We start from the raw sequence: 16,133 nt of genomic DNA, 5'->3' as shown, positions 1-16,133 counted from the left end.
AGGTTATATGATAACTATTGTATATTAAAAAAACAATGGCAAACTCTAAATAATTGATCTGCAATTTCAGGTATAATCCTTTTTTTCTATACCACTTTTTATGGAAATACTTGTTTTACATTTCTCATTTTACATTTCAGAAAAAAAACAAAGCAATAACCAAATAGATAGGAGTACCAGGAGAGAGCTAGAAGTTCTCATGGAACTTGTTGTATATCATAAATTCCATGGATGTCATCTAACATTGCCAACCAAAGAAGGAGGTAGTTTGTCTCATCCCAGGAACCTGTTGAGCTTGAACCAGCAGCATTTTGCCCTGGAGTCAAATCCAGGAGCTAAGAAAGAGTTTGAAAATAAGGATAAAACTTTAGTAGTCTTATCCACTTATTGCAATTTCTTCATCTGACAGCAAATACTTCTCTAAATGTGGTAACACATGCATCCATATTAGGGAGGGGAAAGTCAAAGTCATGGAAGCTAAAGAAGAAAATGAGCAAGGACTTAAAGGAGTCAAATGTAATAGAACTATAACTGCATCAAGGACAACAAATCTTTAGAATATTTCTATGATTTCTTTGACTATTTGGTGGATAGGGTTATAGTTTAGGGGACACTAGGTGGCATAGTGGATAGAGGTGTATTGACCTTGGAGTGAGAAGGATGGGAGTTTGAATCCAGCCACAGACACTTGACTGTTACCTGGGCCATTTCCAGTCATCCTGATTCATATCTGACTATTGGACCCAGATGACTCTGGAGGAGAAAGTGAGGCTGGTGATTTAGCACAATAACCCTCTCACTCAAATTAAATTCATGTGCTTGTTATGGCATCACTTCCTTGATGTCATGGTCTTCTTCAAAAAATGAGGCACAAAACATTATTATAGTTTAGTTTTTTATAATTTTTCAAATGTAAATGTTATCTGTTATAAGTATAGAGAAGAAATATATATATATATATTTTTTTTTTTTCAAGGCAATGGGGTTAAGTGGCTTGCCCAAGGCCACACAGCTAGGTAATTATTAAATGTCTGAGGTCAGATTTGAACTCAGGTACTCCTGACTCCAAGGCCGGTGCTCTATTCACTGCACCACCTAGCCGCCCCCCAATCTGCTATAAGTATAAATGAATCAATATTGCCTGCTATAGATTATATATATATATATATATGTACATATATATATATCACACACACATATATATGTATATATATATGTATGTATATATATATATATATGTATATATATATATATACCACACACACACACATATATATATCTACAAATATATATTTAAATAAGACCTGTTTGGGTCTCCATTTTTCCTTCCTACTCTATGGTGTCTGAATTAGCATTTCACATAAGAGGAGGAAGCAACCATCAACACCTCTATGAGGCCTTCAAGTTCTCCTTTGAGAGACTAACCCAAGGTCATGCTCTTGGCCCTTGCCAAATACTTGGCATATATCCCATAAATGTACATTGCCTCTTGCTTTATTCCTTCACCCCTAAAATTACCCAAAAGGTCTCTTTCTCTTTGTCCAATAATAAGATTGGACTAATACTCATAGTTAAGTAACCAACTGATCCTAGAGGGTCTGGCTCCATGACATCTGGTTATACTATAGATAAGATCCTATATATTGTCCTTGTGGGTCAACTTTCAGTAAAAAAGGGAACATTTTGCTTTTCTCCTCTTAACTTCTTCAACTAATTACTGAACTCAAAGATGCCAAATAATGGATCTGCAAGATAGAAGATAATTTCCAATATATATGAGTAATGGGATTCTTTTCCTATACAAAAAGGGAAGGTTGGGGGGGGGCAGCTAGGTGGCACAGTGAATAGAGCACTGGCGCTATAATCAGGAGGTCCTGAGTTCAAATCCAGACTCAGACACTGACTAATTACCTAGCTGTGTGATCTTGGGCAAGTCACTTAACCCCATTGCCTTGCAAAAACCAAAAATAAAAAGTCATTGGTGAACTTGAAGAACACAAATGGGGGATAAGAATGCCAGTCAGATTGCAAGGGGCTGAGAAGTTAGTGGGATCTGAGAAAGTAGAGGCAATAAGTATAGACAGTTTTTTTCCCTTGGAATTTGACTATGAAACAGAGAAGAGATTCAGAATGATAGCTTTAAGGGAAGGTAGGATCTCATTTGACCTACTTGCCTATATTCACATTGGTAAATCATGTCAGAGCTCAGAATTCAAACTCAGGTTCAGAATTGAAACTCAGGTCAGCACCAAATTCATCAGTTTTCCTGTCCCTGTCCTTGAAGACTTAGTGTTTTCAGTAAGACATGAAACATATATGAAAATGATTTAAGGATACTTAGAAACCAATTTAACAACTAGTACAAATTAATAAATTTTCTGTGTAAATAACTCATTAGGATTAAAGAATTAATTTGAGACTATAGATATCCCCTGATGGGGACATCTTGCTACCAGGAAGATCACATTTTAAATTTATAATTTACTATAATGAAATTGATGATGGGGGAAATGAGTGGTGCCATCAGAGAAAAAATTCAAAGACCAGGGTTCTTTAAGTGAAAAACTCATGAACTAACCCTGGAGTTATGAAAGCTTAGATTTTTTATTCACAGGCCTGCAAAGTTCACATATATTACAGACCATAGGCAGTTCACAGATTTATTTCACAGGTCTATGAAGTTTATCGGCTTACAGACCTATAGATCCTAAACAATCCACGGATTAAATTCAAAGTGGAGAGTAGTGAGCTTTTTCAAAATAGACTGGATAACAACAGTTATTCAGACAAGAATGCCTGAGGGAAAGAAAGAAAGGAAAGGAAAACAATCATAAGAAATGACTGGGCTTAGAGCTGAGTGAGCCCAGCATGCAGGGGGATGTGGACCAAACTTGTAGAGTGTTGTCCACTTGTGCAGGAAGGAGTCCGGAAAAAAGTGGGGTCAAAAAATTATCTTCCTCTCTATGACTGGGGTCCAGTACCTACTTTGGAAGATTGTGAGAGCCAGGAAGCTGGAGGAGGAGTAGACGGATGGGCTGAGGTAGCTCTTATTTTGTTGAATTTACAATGAATGATGGAGAGAATTTATATCTCAGAGAAACTTATGCTGAACTATTTGGGTCAGAGGCTCATAGTGACCAAATAGGAATAATATTTTCTTAATATTACAAAAAACTAGATAGATATTTCTCCTTTCATCAACATGATATAAAAGGAATTTCAGAAACAAATCAAGAATTCGAGTTGATGGCCAAGTTCAGGGTGCAAGATTAGTCTCATTAATCAGAACCATAGTCCCTATGGGAAGAGTTGTTGGTTGTCAAAGTCAAAACTGATCCCAAGTGTCAGCTTGACTATAAAATCAAATATAATGTGTAACCCAAACCTAAATCTTGATTCTGACCTCAGAGTTCTTGAAGTCCCTAGAAAGGGAATGAAAACCTGGGGTTAGAGAATTTAGAACAGGAAGGGCCTTAGATATTATCTCGTCATTTCCTTCTCTGAAGTAGAAGATGAACTTTAATAGATCTTGGAGGCTTTTATTTATAGGCTCTTATGAATGTTTTCTGCATTTTTTGGTGAGGGTAGAATATGGGCTCTCATGTGTCTGGTTGCATTGTTACCTTTAGTACTTGAATGAGGAAGGGGTCAATTTTACCAACATCTGTGGGACTATATGCTGCAATTTCCAAGAATGATTGTAGGGGAGCAATACCAACCAAAAAGAATTACGATTAGGAGGCCCCCTCCAAGATTAAATCCATTCTATAAATTAAGAGGTTGGGGGTGCTGGGCCATGAGTATTCTCAAATGACCCCTCTTCATGCATTCTTCCTTCTAGTCAAACCGTCTACCAGCTGTTTCTGGCCTCCCCACAGAAGGAATGCATTTCCCATTCTGGTTGCAGAATCTATAATTTCCTTCAAAGCCCGGCTTGGGGACCACCACCCCCGAGGCCTCTCTTGCTTTACTCAGTTGTTAGAATTCTCTTTCTGGTAATCATTTTGTGTGAGCTTATCTTGTGTTTGCTTCAATGGGCATCTTTTTTTCTCCAGAGTGTAGGCTGTTTGAGGCATTTCCTCTCTTCTGCTTTGTGTCCTAGAGTTTGACACAAGAGTCTCGAAAATAGCAATTATCGGGGTGGAGGCTAGAGAACAGGCCCCGCAGCCATTGGAGGACCTGAGTTCAAATCCAGCCTCAGACACTTAATTGCCTAACTCTGTGACCTTGGGCAAGTCACTTAACTCATTGCCTTAAATAAAAAGAAAAAAATTAAAACTTTTAAAAATAAAACAAAATAAAAAATTTAAAGAGATAATAGCAATTGCTTGACGAGTGTTTTTTTATTTGAATTTTAGAGTTGAAGGGGTTTTTTTAGGTGTTTTTTTTTGCAAGGCAATGGGGTTAAGTGGCTTGCCCAAGGCCACACAGCTAGGTCATTATTGTGTGAGGCCGGATTTGAACTCAGGTCCTCCTGACTCCAGGGCCGGTGCTCTGTCCGCTGCACCACCTAGCCGCCCCTGAGTTGGAGGATGAGAAAGCTGAAACGAGGTTCCTAACACCCGCAGCCGGGGGGGGGGGGTCCCTAATTCAGGTTTCCTGCTTCCCCGCTGACCTCGCTTTGCCTTCCATCCCCTAACTGCATGGATGAAGGGTTGGGGTTAGCATAGCCCCCGCCTCGACTCCACTAAAACCAGAGGGTCTGGTGGGGGGGGTCTCAGAGGGTCTCATGCATCCCTGTGCTGGGAAATGTGTTCATTTAAAGGCATCAAAGTGGAGCGGGAAAGAGCCGAGTCTGGGAGATCTGCATTCGAGAGCTGCGGCCGGGGACGGGGCTATGAGGGGCGGGGGCGGAGCCCTGCGGGCAGGGGGGCGGGGCTCTGCGGCAGAGGGCGGGGTTCTGCGGGGCTCTCCGGGGCTCTGCGGCCGGGGCGGGGCTCTGCGGCCGGGGGCGGGGCTCTGCGGCCGGGGGGCGGAGCCCTGCGGGCAGGGGGCGGGGCTCTGCGGGGCTCTCCGGGGCTCTGCGGGCAGGGGGCGGGGCTCTGCGGCCGGGGCGGGGGCTCTGCGGCCGGGGCGGGGCTCTGTGGCCGGGGGCGGGGCCCTGCAGCCAGGGCGGGGCTATGAGGGGCGGGGCGGGGCTCCGCGGCAGGGGGCGGGGCTCCGCGGCGCCTCCGGTCCAGCCTCCGCCAGGTCACTTCCGGCCTGCGGCGCGGCCCGGACTCGCGGCTCCCCGGGCGGCTCGGTCGGCGGCTCGGTCGGCTCCCGGGGCTGTGCCGGGCGGCGGGGGCCACTGCGGTCCTGAAGCTCGGGCGGGGCGGGGCCGGGGGCCCCAGCTCCGCCCTCCCGCCTCGGGGTCCCCCGTGGGCGCTCGGACGCCTGCGGCTAGCGCCCCGGCTGTGCCTCCGGGATGAGCGTGGGCTTCATCGGCGCCGGGCAGCTGGCCTTCGCCCTGGCCAGGGGCTTCACCGCGGCAGGTAGGAGCGCGGCGCCGGCGGGCGGGCGGGCCGGCGGGCCCCGGCGGCTCACAGCCTCTCTTCCCCAGGTGTCCTGGCCTCCCACAAGATCACGGCCAGCTCCCCGGACATGGACTTGCCCACAGTCTCGGCGCTCCGGGTAGGTGGCCCCGCGCGGGCTCTGGCTTGGGACCGCGGCCCAGTCTCAGGGCCAGGCTCGGGGGGCCGTGGGGCAAGGGGCACGCCCGACCTGACCCGGCCCCCGCCACAACGGTGAGGCGGGCCGGCCTGGGGGGGGGGGAGGACCTGACTTTGACACAACATTTGTACTTAGGGGACGAAAGGGGGCTCCGAGCCCGCCTGCCCAAGCCGTGGTCAGGTGCGTCTGGGGCAGAGCTCGACAAGCATTAAAAGCCTACTGTGTGAGGGGTGCATGGATAGACAGTCTTTTCAAGGCCCTTTTCATTCCGGTCCTGACCATTCTCCTTTTTTAATGCTCTAAAATTTATCAATAAATGCCCTTCCTGGGGCGGCTAGGTGACGCAGTGGATAAAGCACCGGCCCTGGAGTCAGGAGGACCTGGGTTCAAATCCAGTCTCAGACACTTAATAATGACCTAGCTGTGCGGCCTTGGGCAAGCCTTACAAAAAAAACCCTAAATAAATGCCCTTCCTAAAATAGGCCACTTGGACTGATACCCATTACTCCAGATAAAATCTTGCTAGGGAAGATAGGGATCATCACCTCTCTAGTCCTAGAAACTCTTATCTCTCTAAATGCTGTCTAAAATCGTGTTAGTTTATTTTCTTATCTTTTTATTGATGTTTTTTGTTTTATAATATCTTTATTTCCAAATATATCCCTTTCTTCTTCCCTACTCATAGAGTAAGAAAGATTTTAAAAGAAAAAGAGAAAGTTCAACAGAACAAACCAACAAATCAACTAAGCCTTATATAGTTTATTCTATACCCAGGATCCCCTGCCTCTTAAAGAAAGGGCATCCATTTTCTTAGCTTTTCTGTAGGACTACTTGATCACTATGATTTCATAAGCATTGTTTTGTTCTGCCAAATACTACAGTTCTTTCCATTGACTTTGCTCTAGTCTATATATATGTATTGCTTTTACTGGTTCTGCTTACTTTTCCTTACTTCAGTCCATTTGTATTCTTCTGCTTCTCTGAATTCTTCATGTTGAATCTCTTATGTTCAGCAGCAGCTGGGTAGTGCAGTAGAATGAGAATTCTCCTTGGAATTAGAAAGATCTAGTTAAAATTTGGTTTCAGATGCTCACCAGCTGTGTGACCCTGGGCCATTCACTTTACCTCTGTCTGCCTCAGTTTCCCCATCTATAAGATGGGGATAATAGCACTACCTCCTGGCTTTGTTGTAAGGACAAAATGAGATCACATTTGCAAAATACTTTGCAAATCTTAAAATTCTATATTAATGTAATTTTAAAAAACTACTTTGTTTAGACAGTTCCCCAGTCACTGGGCATCCATTTACTTTGTTTCTAGTTTTTTACTCCCACAAAAATAGCAAATTGATATTTGCTCTATTTGCTGTACCACCTAAGCTGCCCCCACACACACACATTAGTTTTTTTTTTGACTGCTTTTATTACACTATTAACTCATAAAGCTTGGAGTCTACTAAAATGCCCAGGTTGTTTTGCAAGTGATCTCTTTTATTTGTAACATTAATTTTTTGAACCATTTATAAGAATTTTCATTTAAACCTATAAAATTTGATCCATACTCCAACCTATCAGTGACCTTTTGGATCCTATGTCATTCAGTGAATTAGTCATTCTTCCCATATTTATGTTGACTACAAATTTGCTAAGCCTACCATTTATGTCTTAAACTAATTCAGTCAGTTGAATAGAATTTATTAAGATTTTAGTATGTGCTAGACATTGTCCCTTAGTAGTCTCAGGAGATTAAGGAAAATTAGGGATGGTTTCTTGCAAAAGGTACAGTTTTAGCTGGACTTAAGGGAAGCCAGGAGGCAGAGGTGAGGAGATTAAAGCATTTCAGAATGGAGAGATGAAGAGTTGAATTCAGTGGGTTGCTGAATTTGTGAAAGGAAAAGGGCCAAGCAGAGATCCTAAAACCACTCTACTAAAGCTTTTCTTCCAAATTATCATTGAACAAAATCTTTTGACCCAAAATCCAGTGCTCTGTTCATTGTAATATATTGCTTCAAATAGGGTTAGGGTTTCTACCATAGTAGGAGTGATCTTTTTCCCAGCTCAAAATTCTCTTAGTAAAGGCAAACTTCAAATCCCAACATTGAAAGCATCATAGGCCTAATGGACAAGTGACCTAGGTGGGGAAGTAGGGCTACAATGTTATTACCAACGTGCCCCGTTCCATTGCTATATCTAGGCTTCCATCCATTCAACAAATACTTAGAAGTTATCGTGGCATTAAAATGATCTTGGATTCTTGCCAGCAAGAATAATAAGCTCTATCTAGTCTAACAGAGTTAGAAAAATTTTGAGCATGTTAACCAATAAATGAGCAATTCTTTGGCCATGGTGGACCAGAAAACTATGTGTATGATACTAGGAACAGGAGAAAAATATAGCACATCCTTGACCTCGAGAAGCTTACAATCTAGTAAAGAGAACAAAATGAGTAAAAAAATATTCAACTTGGGACATCAAATGGATAAAAAGGATTCAAATGCTGTGTTAATGAGACAGCATATTTTCAGATTTGCTTTGTAATAGCAGGGTACTTTGAGAATAAGAGGGCATTATTTAAAGTTAAGGATACTAAATTTGATTTCTGCTGATTATAAAGAGGTTAGGCAAAATCCATTCTTGTCTATAGCTAGTCCAATGACCTAACTGTCCCTTTGGGCAAGTCCTGAGTTTGGGTGGGTTATTTTGGGTCCTGAACCTAATGCTCAATCCTTTAATTTGAATTTGTATTACTTCCTGCAGAAAATGGGTGTGAACCTGACCCACCACAACAAGGAAACAGTACAACACAGTGATGTGCTCTTCCTGGCTGTCAAACCTCACATTATTCCCTTCATCCTGGATGAGATTGGGTCTGATATCAAAGACAGACACATAGTAGTCTCCTGTGCTGCTGGTGTCACTATCAACTCCATTGAGAAGGTATCACAACTTTCATTCCAGTCCCTGAAAGGGAAAGGGTCAGACTCTCAAGGTGCTTGGGTGGATGTGCTCAGTGACTGGTAGGGAGAGAGATGAGTTTGGAGTAGTGAGCTGAAATGGAGAGAGGGAGCAAGAAGTCAGAACTGGGAGTTTAACTCTATTTCTTTCCTCAGAAACTGACAGCCTTTCAGCCAGCCCCCAAGGTCATTCGATGCATGACCAATACTCCTGTAGTAGTCCGGGAAGGAGCCACAGTATATGCCACTGGTACCCATGCCCTGGTGGAAGATGGAAAGCTCCTTGAACAGCTAATGAGTAGTGTGGGCTTCTGCACAGAAGTGGAAGAGGACTTGATAGATGCTGTCACAGGACTCAGTGGCAGTGGCCCTGCCTATGTGAGAGCTGGAACTGGGGTGGGGCAAGGAACATAATAGGGTTTCTGGTGAATTGTTTCCTCTTCCTCTTTTTTGGAATAGAGAGATCTCTGGGTTTGTGGGGAGAGGTGATGGATGCTAATTTAGGACTTTGGAGATCAGTTGCTCAATAAATATTGAGCATCTATATATAGTACAAATACAAAAATGAAAGACAGTTCCCAGCTGAAGGAATTTATAGTCTTTTGGGGGAAGACTGCATACCTAAAGGAGCTAAAAAGAGGGTAAGGGGTGGGGTAGGATGAGATCGGGGAAGGTTTGCTGATGGGAACAATCGGAAATCCCAAAATAATACAGCCACATGAGACATGAGATGTTATGAACTGAGTTCCATGGCTCCACTTTCCAAGAAGAAGGATAGAAGGTAGAGATAAGGTAGAGTCCCCAGGCTGATAAGATACTACAATATGATCAGGTTTTCCCAATATTGAGCTACCTGGGACATTGTGGAAAGGCAGGGAGCAAGGTGGCACAGTGGATAGAGCACCAGCCCTGGAGCCAGGAGAACCTGAGTTCAAATCCAGCCTCAGACACTTAATAATTGTCTAGCCGTGTGATCTTAAGCAAGTCAGTTACCCCATTGCCTTGCAAAAAATAAAATAATTACCTAGCTATGGGACCTTGGGCAAGTCACTTAACCCTACTGCATTGCAAAAACAAAAGAGGAACATCAAGGTGCCCCCTCCCATCCTTTTCAATACGAAGCTTGTTTGTTTCCTTTGCAGGCATTTATGGCCTTAGATGCACTAGCAGATGGTGGAGTGAAGATGGGTCTCCCAAGGAGACTGGCAGTCCGCCTGGGTGCACAGGCCTTACTGGTCAGTATCCCTGCCTTTCTCTTTCAGCCTTTTGTTTACATGAGGTATTACAGGGTTCCTTTTGTTATGGTATTTTGTCTAGTATGTTATTTAGGTATCTTGGAATGAGGGTAGTAAAAAGAGAGGTAGGTTGGGAAGTCTAGGGGAAGTAAAGCTTTTGGCTCTAATGCAAGTCATGGATTCCTCTGACAGTTTGATGAAGCCTATGGACCCCTTCTTAGAATAATATTTAAGTTCATAAATAAATTACATGGGATTACAAAAGAAATCAAGGGTGTTGGCAATAATTATCAAAATATTTTTAAAAAAAACAAGTTAAGAAATCTCATTTATGAGGCAGTTCTCTAAGTTAATGACTCTATTTCTTGATTCTTTTTGCTCTATAAGGGAGCTGCTAAGATGCTCCTGGACTCAGAGCAGCATCCAGGACAACTCAAGGACAATGTTTGCTCCCCAGGGGGAGCCACCATTCATGCTTTGCACTTCTTGGAAAGTGGTGGTTTTCGATCCTTACTCATTAATGCTGTTGAGGCCTCCTGCATCCGGACCAGGTGGGCTCTACTCTCTCCTTATCTTCTGCACCCTGGCCTAGGGCTGTACTCCTCCTCATCAGTAACCTCATTGCCACCAGTTCAGCTGGTTTATGCTTTTACTCTATATTGATTACAGAAATAATCCTTTACAATCTCCTTTAAGACAAGCAGCCTAAATTAGACCAACACATCCCTTTCACATGTTGTTCTTTTTGTAGTTAGGGGTAGGGCAGCAATTTTGGTTGTTTCAAGTTCCATGAACTGAGCCAGACTCCATAAGGATTTCCTTTTCTTCAGTGATCATTCTAATTCCACTGCTACCTGATCCCCTCATATTCTCTCTGCAGGGAGCTGCAGTTCATGGCTGACCAAGAGAAGATTTCCCCAGCTGCCATCAAGAAAACTGTCCTGGATAAGGTGAAGCTGGAATCGCCTACTGTTTCTATGCACTCACTTTCCAACAGAGTTAAGCTGTTTAATCGTAGCCATGCCCCGGAGGGCAAGAAGGATTGAGATGGTTTGACCTCCCATTTATGTACCTAGTCTGCAACCCATCCTCCATTCCTGCCCTAGGGTACTAAATCTCTTTGATCTCCTAGCCACCTCTAGTTCCTGGTACTCCCATTCTTGAGAGGATTCTCTGTTGAAGTCCTATCCCTTGTAAAGAAACTACTTTAAATCTCTTTATATCAGTGGAGATTAGTCCCATTGATTTAACTAGATTTAAAGTAATCTTTTCCCTCATGTATGGAAGACAAAAAAACTAGGAATAGCTTTCAGTGATGGTGAAGAAACAGTGTAATCTTTTGAGTTTGAATGAAAGATCAAATTGTAGTAATGGATTTTTTTAAAAATCATGCTCTATAGATATTGTCTTTTCAAATAGCATTCGGTTATAACATGGGATTCTTGCTAGTTTTGTTTCAATAAAATTATATTTTTATTTTTAAAGAAGATGAGTAGAAAAATTTATTCCATTTATTATTTCTAAAAGTAAAGCCAGGTATTCAGACCACAGACACACCAGCCCTATTTATCTTCATTGTGAAGAAAACCCGTGAGAGGGAAATTATAGCCTAAAGGGCTGAACTTACAAACTTTAATTAAAAGGTAAGAATAATTATATCATATTATCTGACTAGTATTCAGGCTATTGGGCAGTTTTCTTGCTCTCCAGGTGCCTACAAGTCCAGAACTATGTATCTTGGGAAAGGGGGTTAAAAAGTATTGGTCTTGGGGCAGCTAGGTGGCACAGTGGATAGAGCACCTGCCCTGGAGTCAGTAAGATCTGAGTTAAGATTTGGCCTTTGACATGTAGTAATTGACTAGCTGTGTGTCTTGGGCGAGTCACTTTACCCCATTGCCTTAAATTTTTTTAAAAAAGTATTGGTCTAGAACCATGGGTTAGGTGCCCATTGAATTTGGATTTACACCAAAAAAATTAAGTTTTGGATATCTAGTATTTAGGATATTTCAGACTTAAGAAAAGGTTGCTATCAATGAACCTCATTCATCCTGTAATACCAGTTTTAGTCTTCTATTTTCCTCCTGCCTAAAAAAAAAATGTGCTTGTCCTCATCCTTCAGAAAGAAGGGAAGTCTATTCCCTTCTCAATGGACTATTCATTCCTCAAAGGTGAGTCAAAATAAGAAAGGCTTTTTCTCCACTACTACTAAAAGCCAGAGCTGTCCTTTTCAAATTTAATTCCTCAATCACTATTCTTTACCTTAGGGGAGATACTGAATTGTGTAGATATTGATTCACTACACCAGGCCTTGGGAGTACAAAGATGAAAAAAACATAGATCCTGCATTTGTAATTTGTAATTCCTTTTAAATCAAGGAATTTACAAGTTGGTAAGGGGAATAATATATTTGCACCAGTAAACTATAGTGTGATTGTGTGTGAAGAGACTTTGGAGGAAAGGGAGCAAATGGCATGTCATGAGTGTGGTTAAAGCTGAGCTGAACTTAAAAGGAAGGAATACCTTTAAATAAAGATATGAAAAGTATTGTAATGTGCAAATACTCAGATATCCAAATGGTAACAATGCTGAATGTGTGAAGGAGAATAGAATGAAAAATATGTGCAAAGCACCAAACCATGTGCCACAGATTTAAAAGCAAAATCAAAATGGTCCCTACCCTTAAGATTCTCTCCAATGCCAGAAGAAAAAAAAATGTTTTTTATCTTGTTGGTAATGAAGAACTGATAAAGGGTTTTTAGCAGAAGAGTAATGTTAAGGGCATGTATTAAGACGGTAGTTTGGGCAATAAAATGATTTATGATTTGGGTGGGGGAAGGAGACCCATTAGGAAGCTATTAAAATAGTCTATCATAATCAATAGTGACATTTATAAGCATATACCCAACGCAATGCAGGAAGCTAAAAGAGATATCAAGTTTATTTTTAAAAAATATTTTTTGAAGAGATTAAGTTTAGGTAATAAACGGTTCATATTTTGAAGAAGCTAACAGTCTGGGGGAGAGGTGAGAAATCGGGAGACATACAAAGCTTTATAGAAATAATATGGAAGGCAAAAACATTTATATAATGTCTAACCATGTGCTAGTCAATGTAAACATTTAATTTTATCCTTATGAAAACTGTGATATAGATATTATTTTTTAATTGAGTAAACTGAGGCAGAAGTTTTGATATACCGAGTCACACAGCTAATATCTGAGGTAGAATTTGAACTTGGGTCTCTGTCCTAGCACTCGATCCACTGAATCACCTGGTTGCCTAATATACATTATAACATGGATAAGTTCCTTAGAGACTTATGAATCAAAATTCTATGAAAGAATGAGAGAGGAAAAGGACAATGGATGGGAAAGTCAGTACCAAGTGATCTGATCAAGAAAAGTTATTAGAGAAATTAAAATTGAGCAAGGAGTAAAAACTAGAGTAAAAAGGGATTGATAATATTGTGCATATAGAATCAACAGGACTTCACAACTGATTGAATGTTAGAGAAAAAGGAAGAGTAAAAATGATAGTTTTGATTCTGGAAAAATAAAAAAGTGGATCCATTAATAAAAGTGACAATCAGGAAACAAGGGCAAATTTGAGGAAGGAAAAGAATTGGGCTCATTATTCATGTTGATTGAGGGGTGTCAATGAATAATATCTAAATAGATGTGTCTGGCAAGTAATTGAGAAGAGATCAGGGCTAGAGATAAAGATAAGAGATATGAGAGTCTTCTCAATACACATTGAAGCTCACTGAATACTCATTCGATGAAACCCTTACTGGAGCCAGGCCCTAGAGAGACTTATAGAGAAAAAAAAAAAGAGCCAAGCTGGTACCTAGGGAGATAGCTATACTTGGGGGGTGTGAAGAGCAAGAAAAAAAGAATAAGGATAAGTAAGAGGAGAACCAGGAAAGAATGCATATAGAAATGGAGGGAAAATTTACTCTAGAGACTAAGACTAAGGATGTGGCAGATGTTATATGCCAGATGGTGATAAGTTAAATTTTGCTGAACTGCATTTTTTCTTCTAAAATTTTATTACAAGGGATGATTCATTGGGTTGAGGAGTCAGGAAAGATATAGTCAGAAATTAGTATAATGTATACAAACAGAAGACATTAATTTTTTAAACTGAAAGAGAAGAATGTATCAAGAAGGGGGTGGCCTGTAAGTAACATCAAATGAGGCAAAAAGATAAGCGTAATGAGGACAAGAGAAAAGGACCTGGTAATCAGGAAGTCATCCATACATAACCTCTGAGAGAACAGTCCATAGTGTGGTAGAGATGTAAATATGATTATTAACATGTTAAAGAGTAAATGGATAGCAAAGAAATAGAAGTAATGAACCTAGACCATTAAAAAAAAGTTTAGCATTGAAAAGGAGATGACAGATTGAGGAATGGTTTGGGTTTTTTTTGGCAAAGTAATGAGATTAAGTGACTTGCCCAAGGTCACACAGCTAAGTAAGTATTAGGTATCTGAGGCCAGATTTGAATTTAAGTCCTCCTGACCTGAGGGCTAGTGCTCTATTGATGCACCACCTAGCTGCCCCAGAGGGATGAGGTTTTTAAATCTTATTTTCGTTAGTATGTTTTTTCATATTACCTTCATTTCCAAATATATCCCTTCTCTAACACCTACCCAAAGAATATTCTAAGGAACAAAAAACATAAAATAGCAAATATAAACAAAAAAGCCAGCAAAACTAACCCAATATATATCAGTGCTGTCTGACAGTATTTGCAATAGCTTACAACCTTTCTACCATCTTTACTAGGAAGGGAGGGAGGTGCATTTTCTTCACCCTTCTTCGGGACCGAGATTGGTCATGATTACATAAAATTTTAATTGTTCTTTCCATTTATATTTTTATCATTATGTATATTGTTTTCCTGGTTCTGCTTTACTCTGCATCTGTTCATATAAATCTTCATATTCATACATCTGTCTACCATAATTAGTTTCTCCATTTTCTCAATTAGTAAACATCTATGCACTGTTTCTAGCTCTTTGCCACCAAAAAAAAAATGGTTCTCCAAATATTTTGAGATGTTTGCTACCAATTTTTGTCTTTGACCTCCTCAAGGTATCCTATGCCTAGCAATATAATCTGAGTCAAAGAGCTGATATTTTAGCCATTTTCTCAGCATAAGTTAAAATTGCTTTCCAGAATAAATTGACCGATTCTGAGCTCTATTAACTGTTTATTAGTGTGCTTGGAATTTGTACATCTCTTCCCTTATAGCACTGATTATTTCCAACTTTTGTCAACTTGCCAATTTGCTGACCAGGAGGGAAAACCTCAGAATTGTTTTGATTTGCATTAGTTTTATTTGTGACTTGGAGCAATTCTTTCTGTATTTATTAATACTTTGAAATCCTTTGAAAGAATATTTTACATTTTAGGAAAAAAAGACTATAGTTCAAACAAGAAGTATATATTTAGGAATTCTCTGCCTAGAAGCTGTACTTCTTTCTATGGGGGCGGGGTATGCAAGGCAATGGGGTTAAGTGAGTTGCCCAAGATCACACTGCTAGGTAATTATCAAGTATCTGAGGCTAGATTTGAACTCAGGTTCTCTTGACTCCAGGCTTGGTGCTCTATCCCCTGTATCACCTAGCTGTCCTAAAAGCTAGAGTTCAAGGAGTAGATGAGATCACCAATGGATAATGTATATGTAGAGAAATCAGCACCCCTGTGAGTCTTGGTAAAATAATCTTCACCTATCCCAAACTTTCTAGCAGAATGCTCCTTACCTAGCATTCATGAATTAATATTTGGTTCTTCATAGCTTCAGTACCTTAGGAGGAGCTCATTTGGCCCAATTTAGAAAATCTGAGGCAAACAGAAAGCCAGAATTCTGGTGGGTATTGGCCACTTACCATCACTCTAAACCAGCTTTTTTATTCCTGGACAAGATCACCATTCTTTCCTTTTCCCCAACCACCTAATCCACCCGGAGAAAAGGACCATCATTATTAACTAATCAATATTAATATAGTTTTTTAAAAAGTCATTTGAAAATACAAAATTCACAAAAACTTCTGTTCTTTGTAGGACCTTTTAGTTTGAAATTCTTGGAGTTAGTCCTGGTTACAAGGTTCACTTTGTTTCAAGTTTTATTTGATTATAAACAACTCATAAATACATGGGGTTTTTTTTGGGGGGGGTGCAAGGCAGTGGGGTTAAGTGACTTGCCCAAGGTCACAGCTAGATAATTATCAAGTGTTTGAAGTCATATTTGAACTCAGGCCCTCCTGACTCCAGGGCTGGTGCTCT

At 40.9% G+C, this 16,133-nt stretch overlaps 1 protein-coding gene across 1 annotated transcript; it reads left to right on the top strand.

Annotated features, from left to right (window-relative positions):
* Positions 1 to 5,370: 5,370 nt before the first annotated feature.
* Positions 5,371 to 11,657, top strand: LOC141513203 (pyrroline-5-carboxylate reductase 2). The gene is made up of 7 exons (XM_074222815.1): positions 5,371 to 5,474; positions 5,543 to 5,613; positions 8,409 to 8,588; positions 8,762 to 8,983; positions 9,748 to 9,840; positions 10,228 to 10,391; positions 10,721 to 11,657. Exons 1-7 carry the CDS (start codon positions 5,408 to 5,410, stop codon positions 10,884 to 10,886), a joined length of 963 nt encoding a protein of 320 aa, XP_074078916.1. The 5' UTR covers positions 5,371 to 5,407; the 3' UTR covers positions 10,887 to 11,657.
* The last annotated feature ends 4,476 nt before the right edge of the window (positions 11,658 to 16,133 follow it).

The sequence above is a fragment of the Macrotis lagotis genome, chromosome 2 (genome assembly GCF_037893015.1).
Source record: "Macrotis lagotis isolate mMagLag1 chromosome 2, bilby.v1.9.chrom.fasta, whole genome shotgun sequence".
Taxonomy (NCBI): domain Eukaryota; kingdom Metazoa; phylum Chordata; class Mammalia; order Peramelemorphia; family Peramelidae; genus Macrotis; species Macrotis lagotis.
The sequence above is the reverse complement of the archived record's forward strand: the minus strand, read 5'-3'. Positions and strand labels throughout refer to the sequence as shown.

What these genes read in the sequence shown, in the direction of transcription:
- LOC141513203 (XM_074222815.1), top strand. Translation starts at nt 5,408, where the DNA reads ATGAGCGTGGGCTTCATCGGCGCCGGGCAGCTGGCCTTCGCCCTGGCC. An exon ending in GTGGCAGTGGCCCTGCCTAT is followed by an intron (nt 8,984 to 9,747) that starts GTGAGAGCTGGA and finishes TTTCCTTTGCAG; the next exon opens with GCATTTATGGCCTTAGATGC. An exon ending in TGGGTGCACAGGCCTTACTG is followed by an intron (nt 9,841 to 10,227) that starts GTCAGTATCCCT and finishes TTGCTCTATAAG; the next exon opens with GGAGCTGCTAAGATGCTCCT.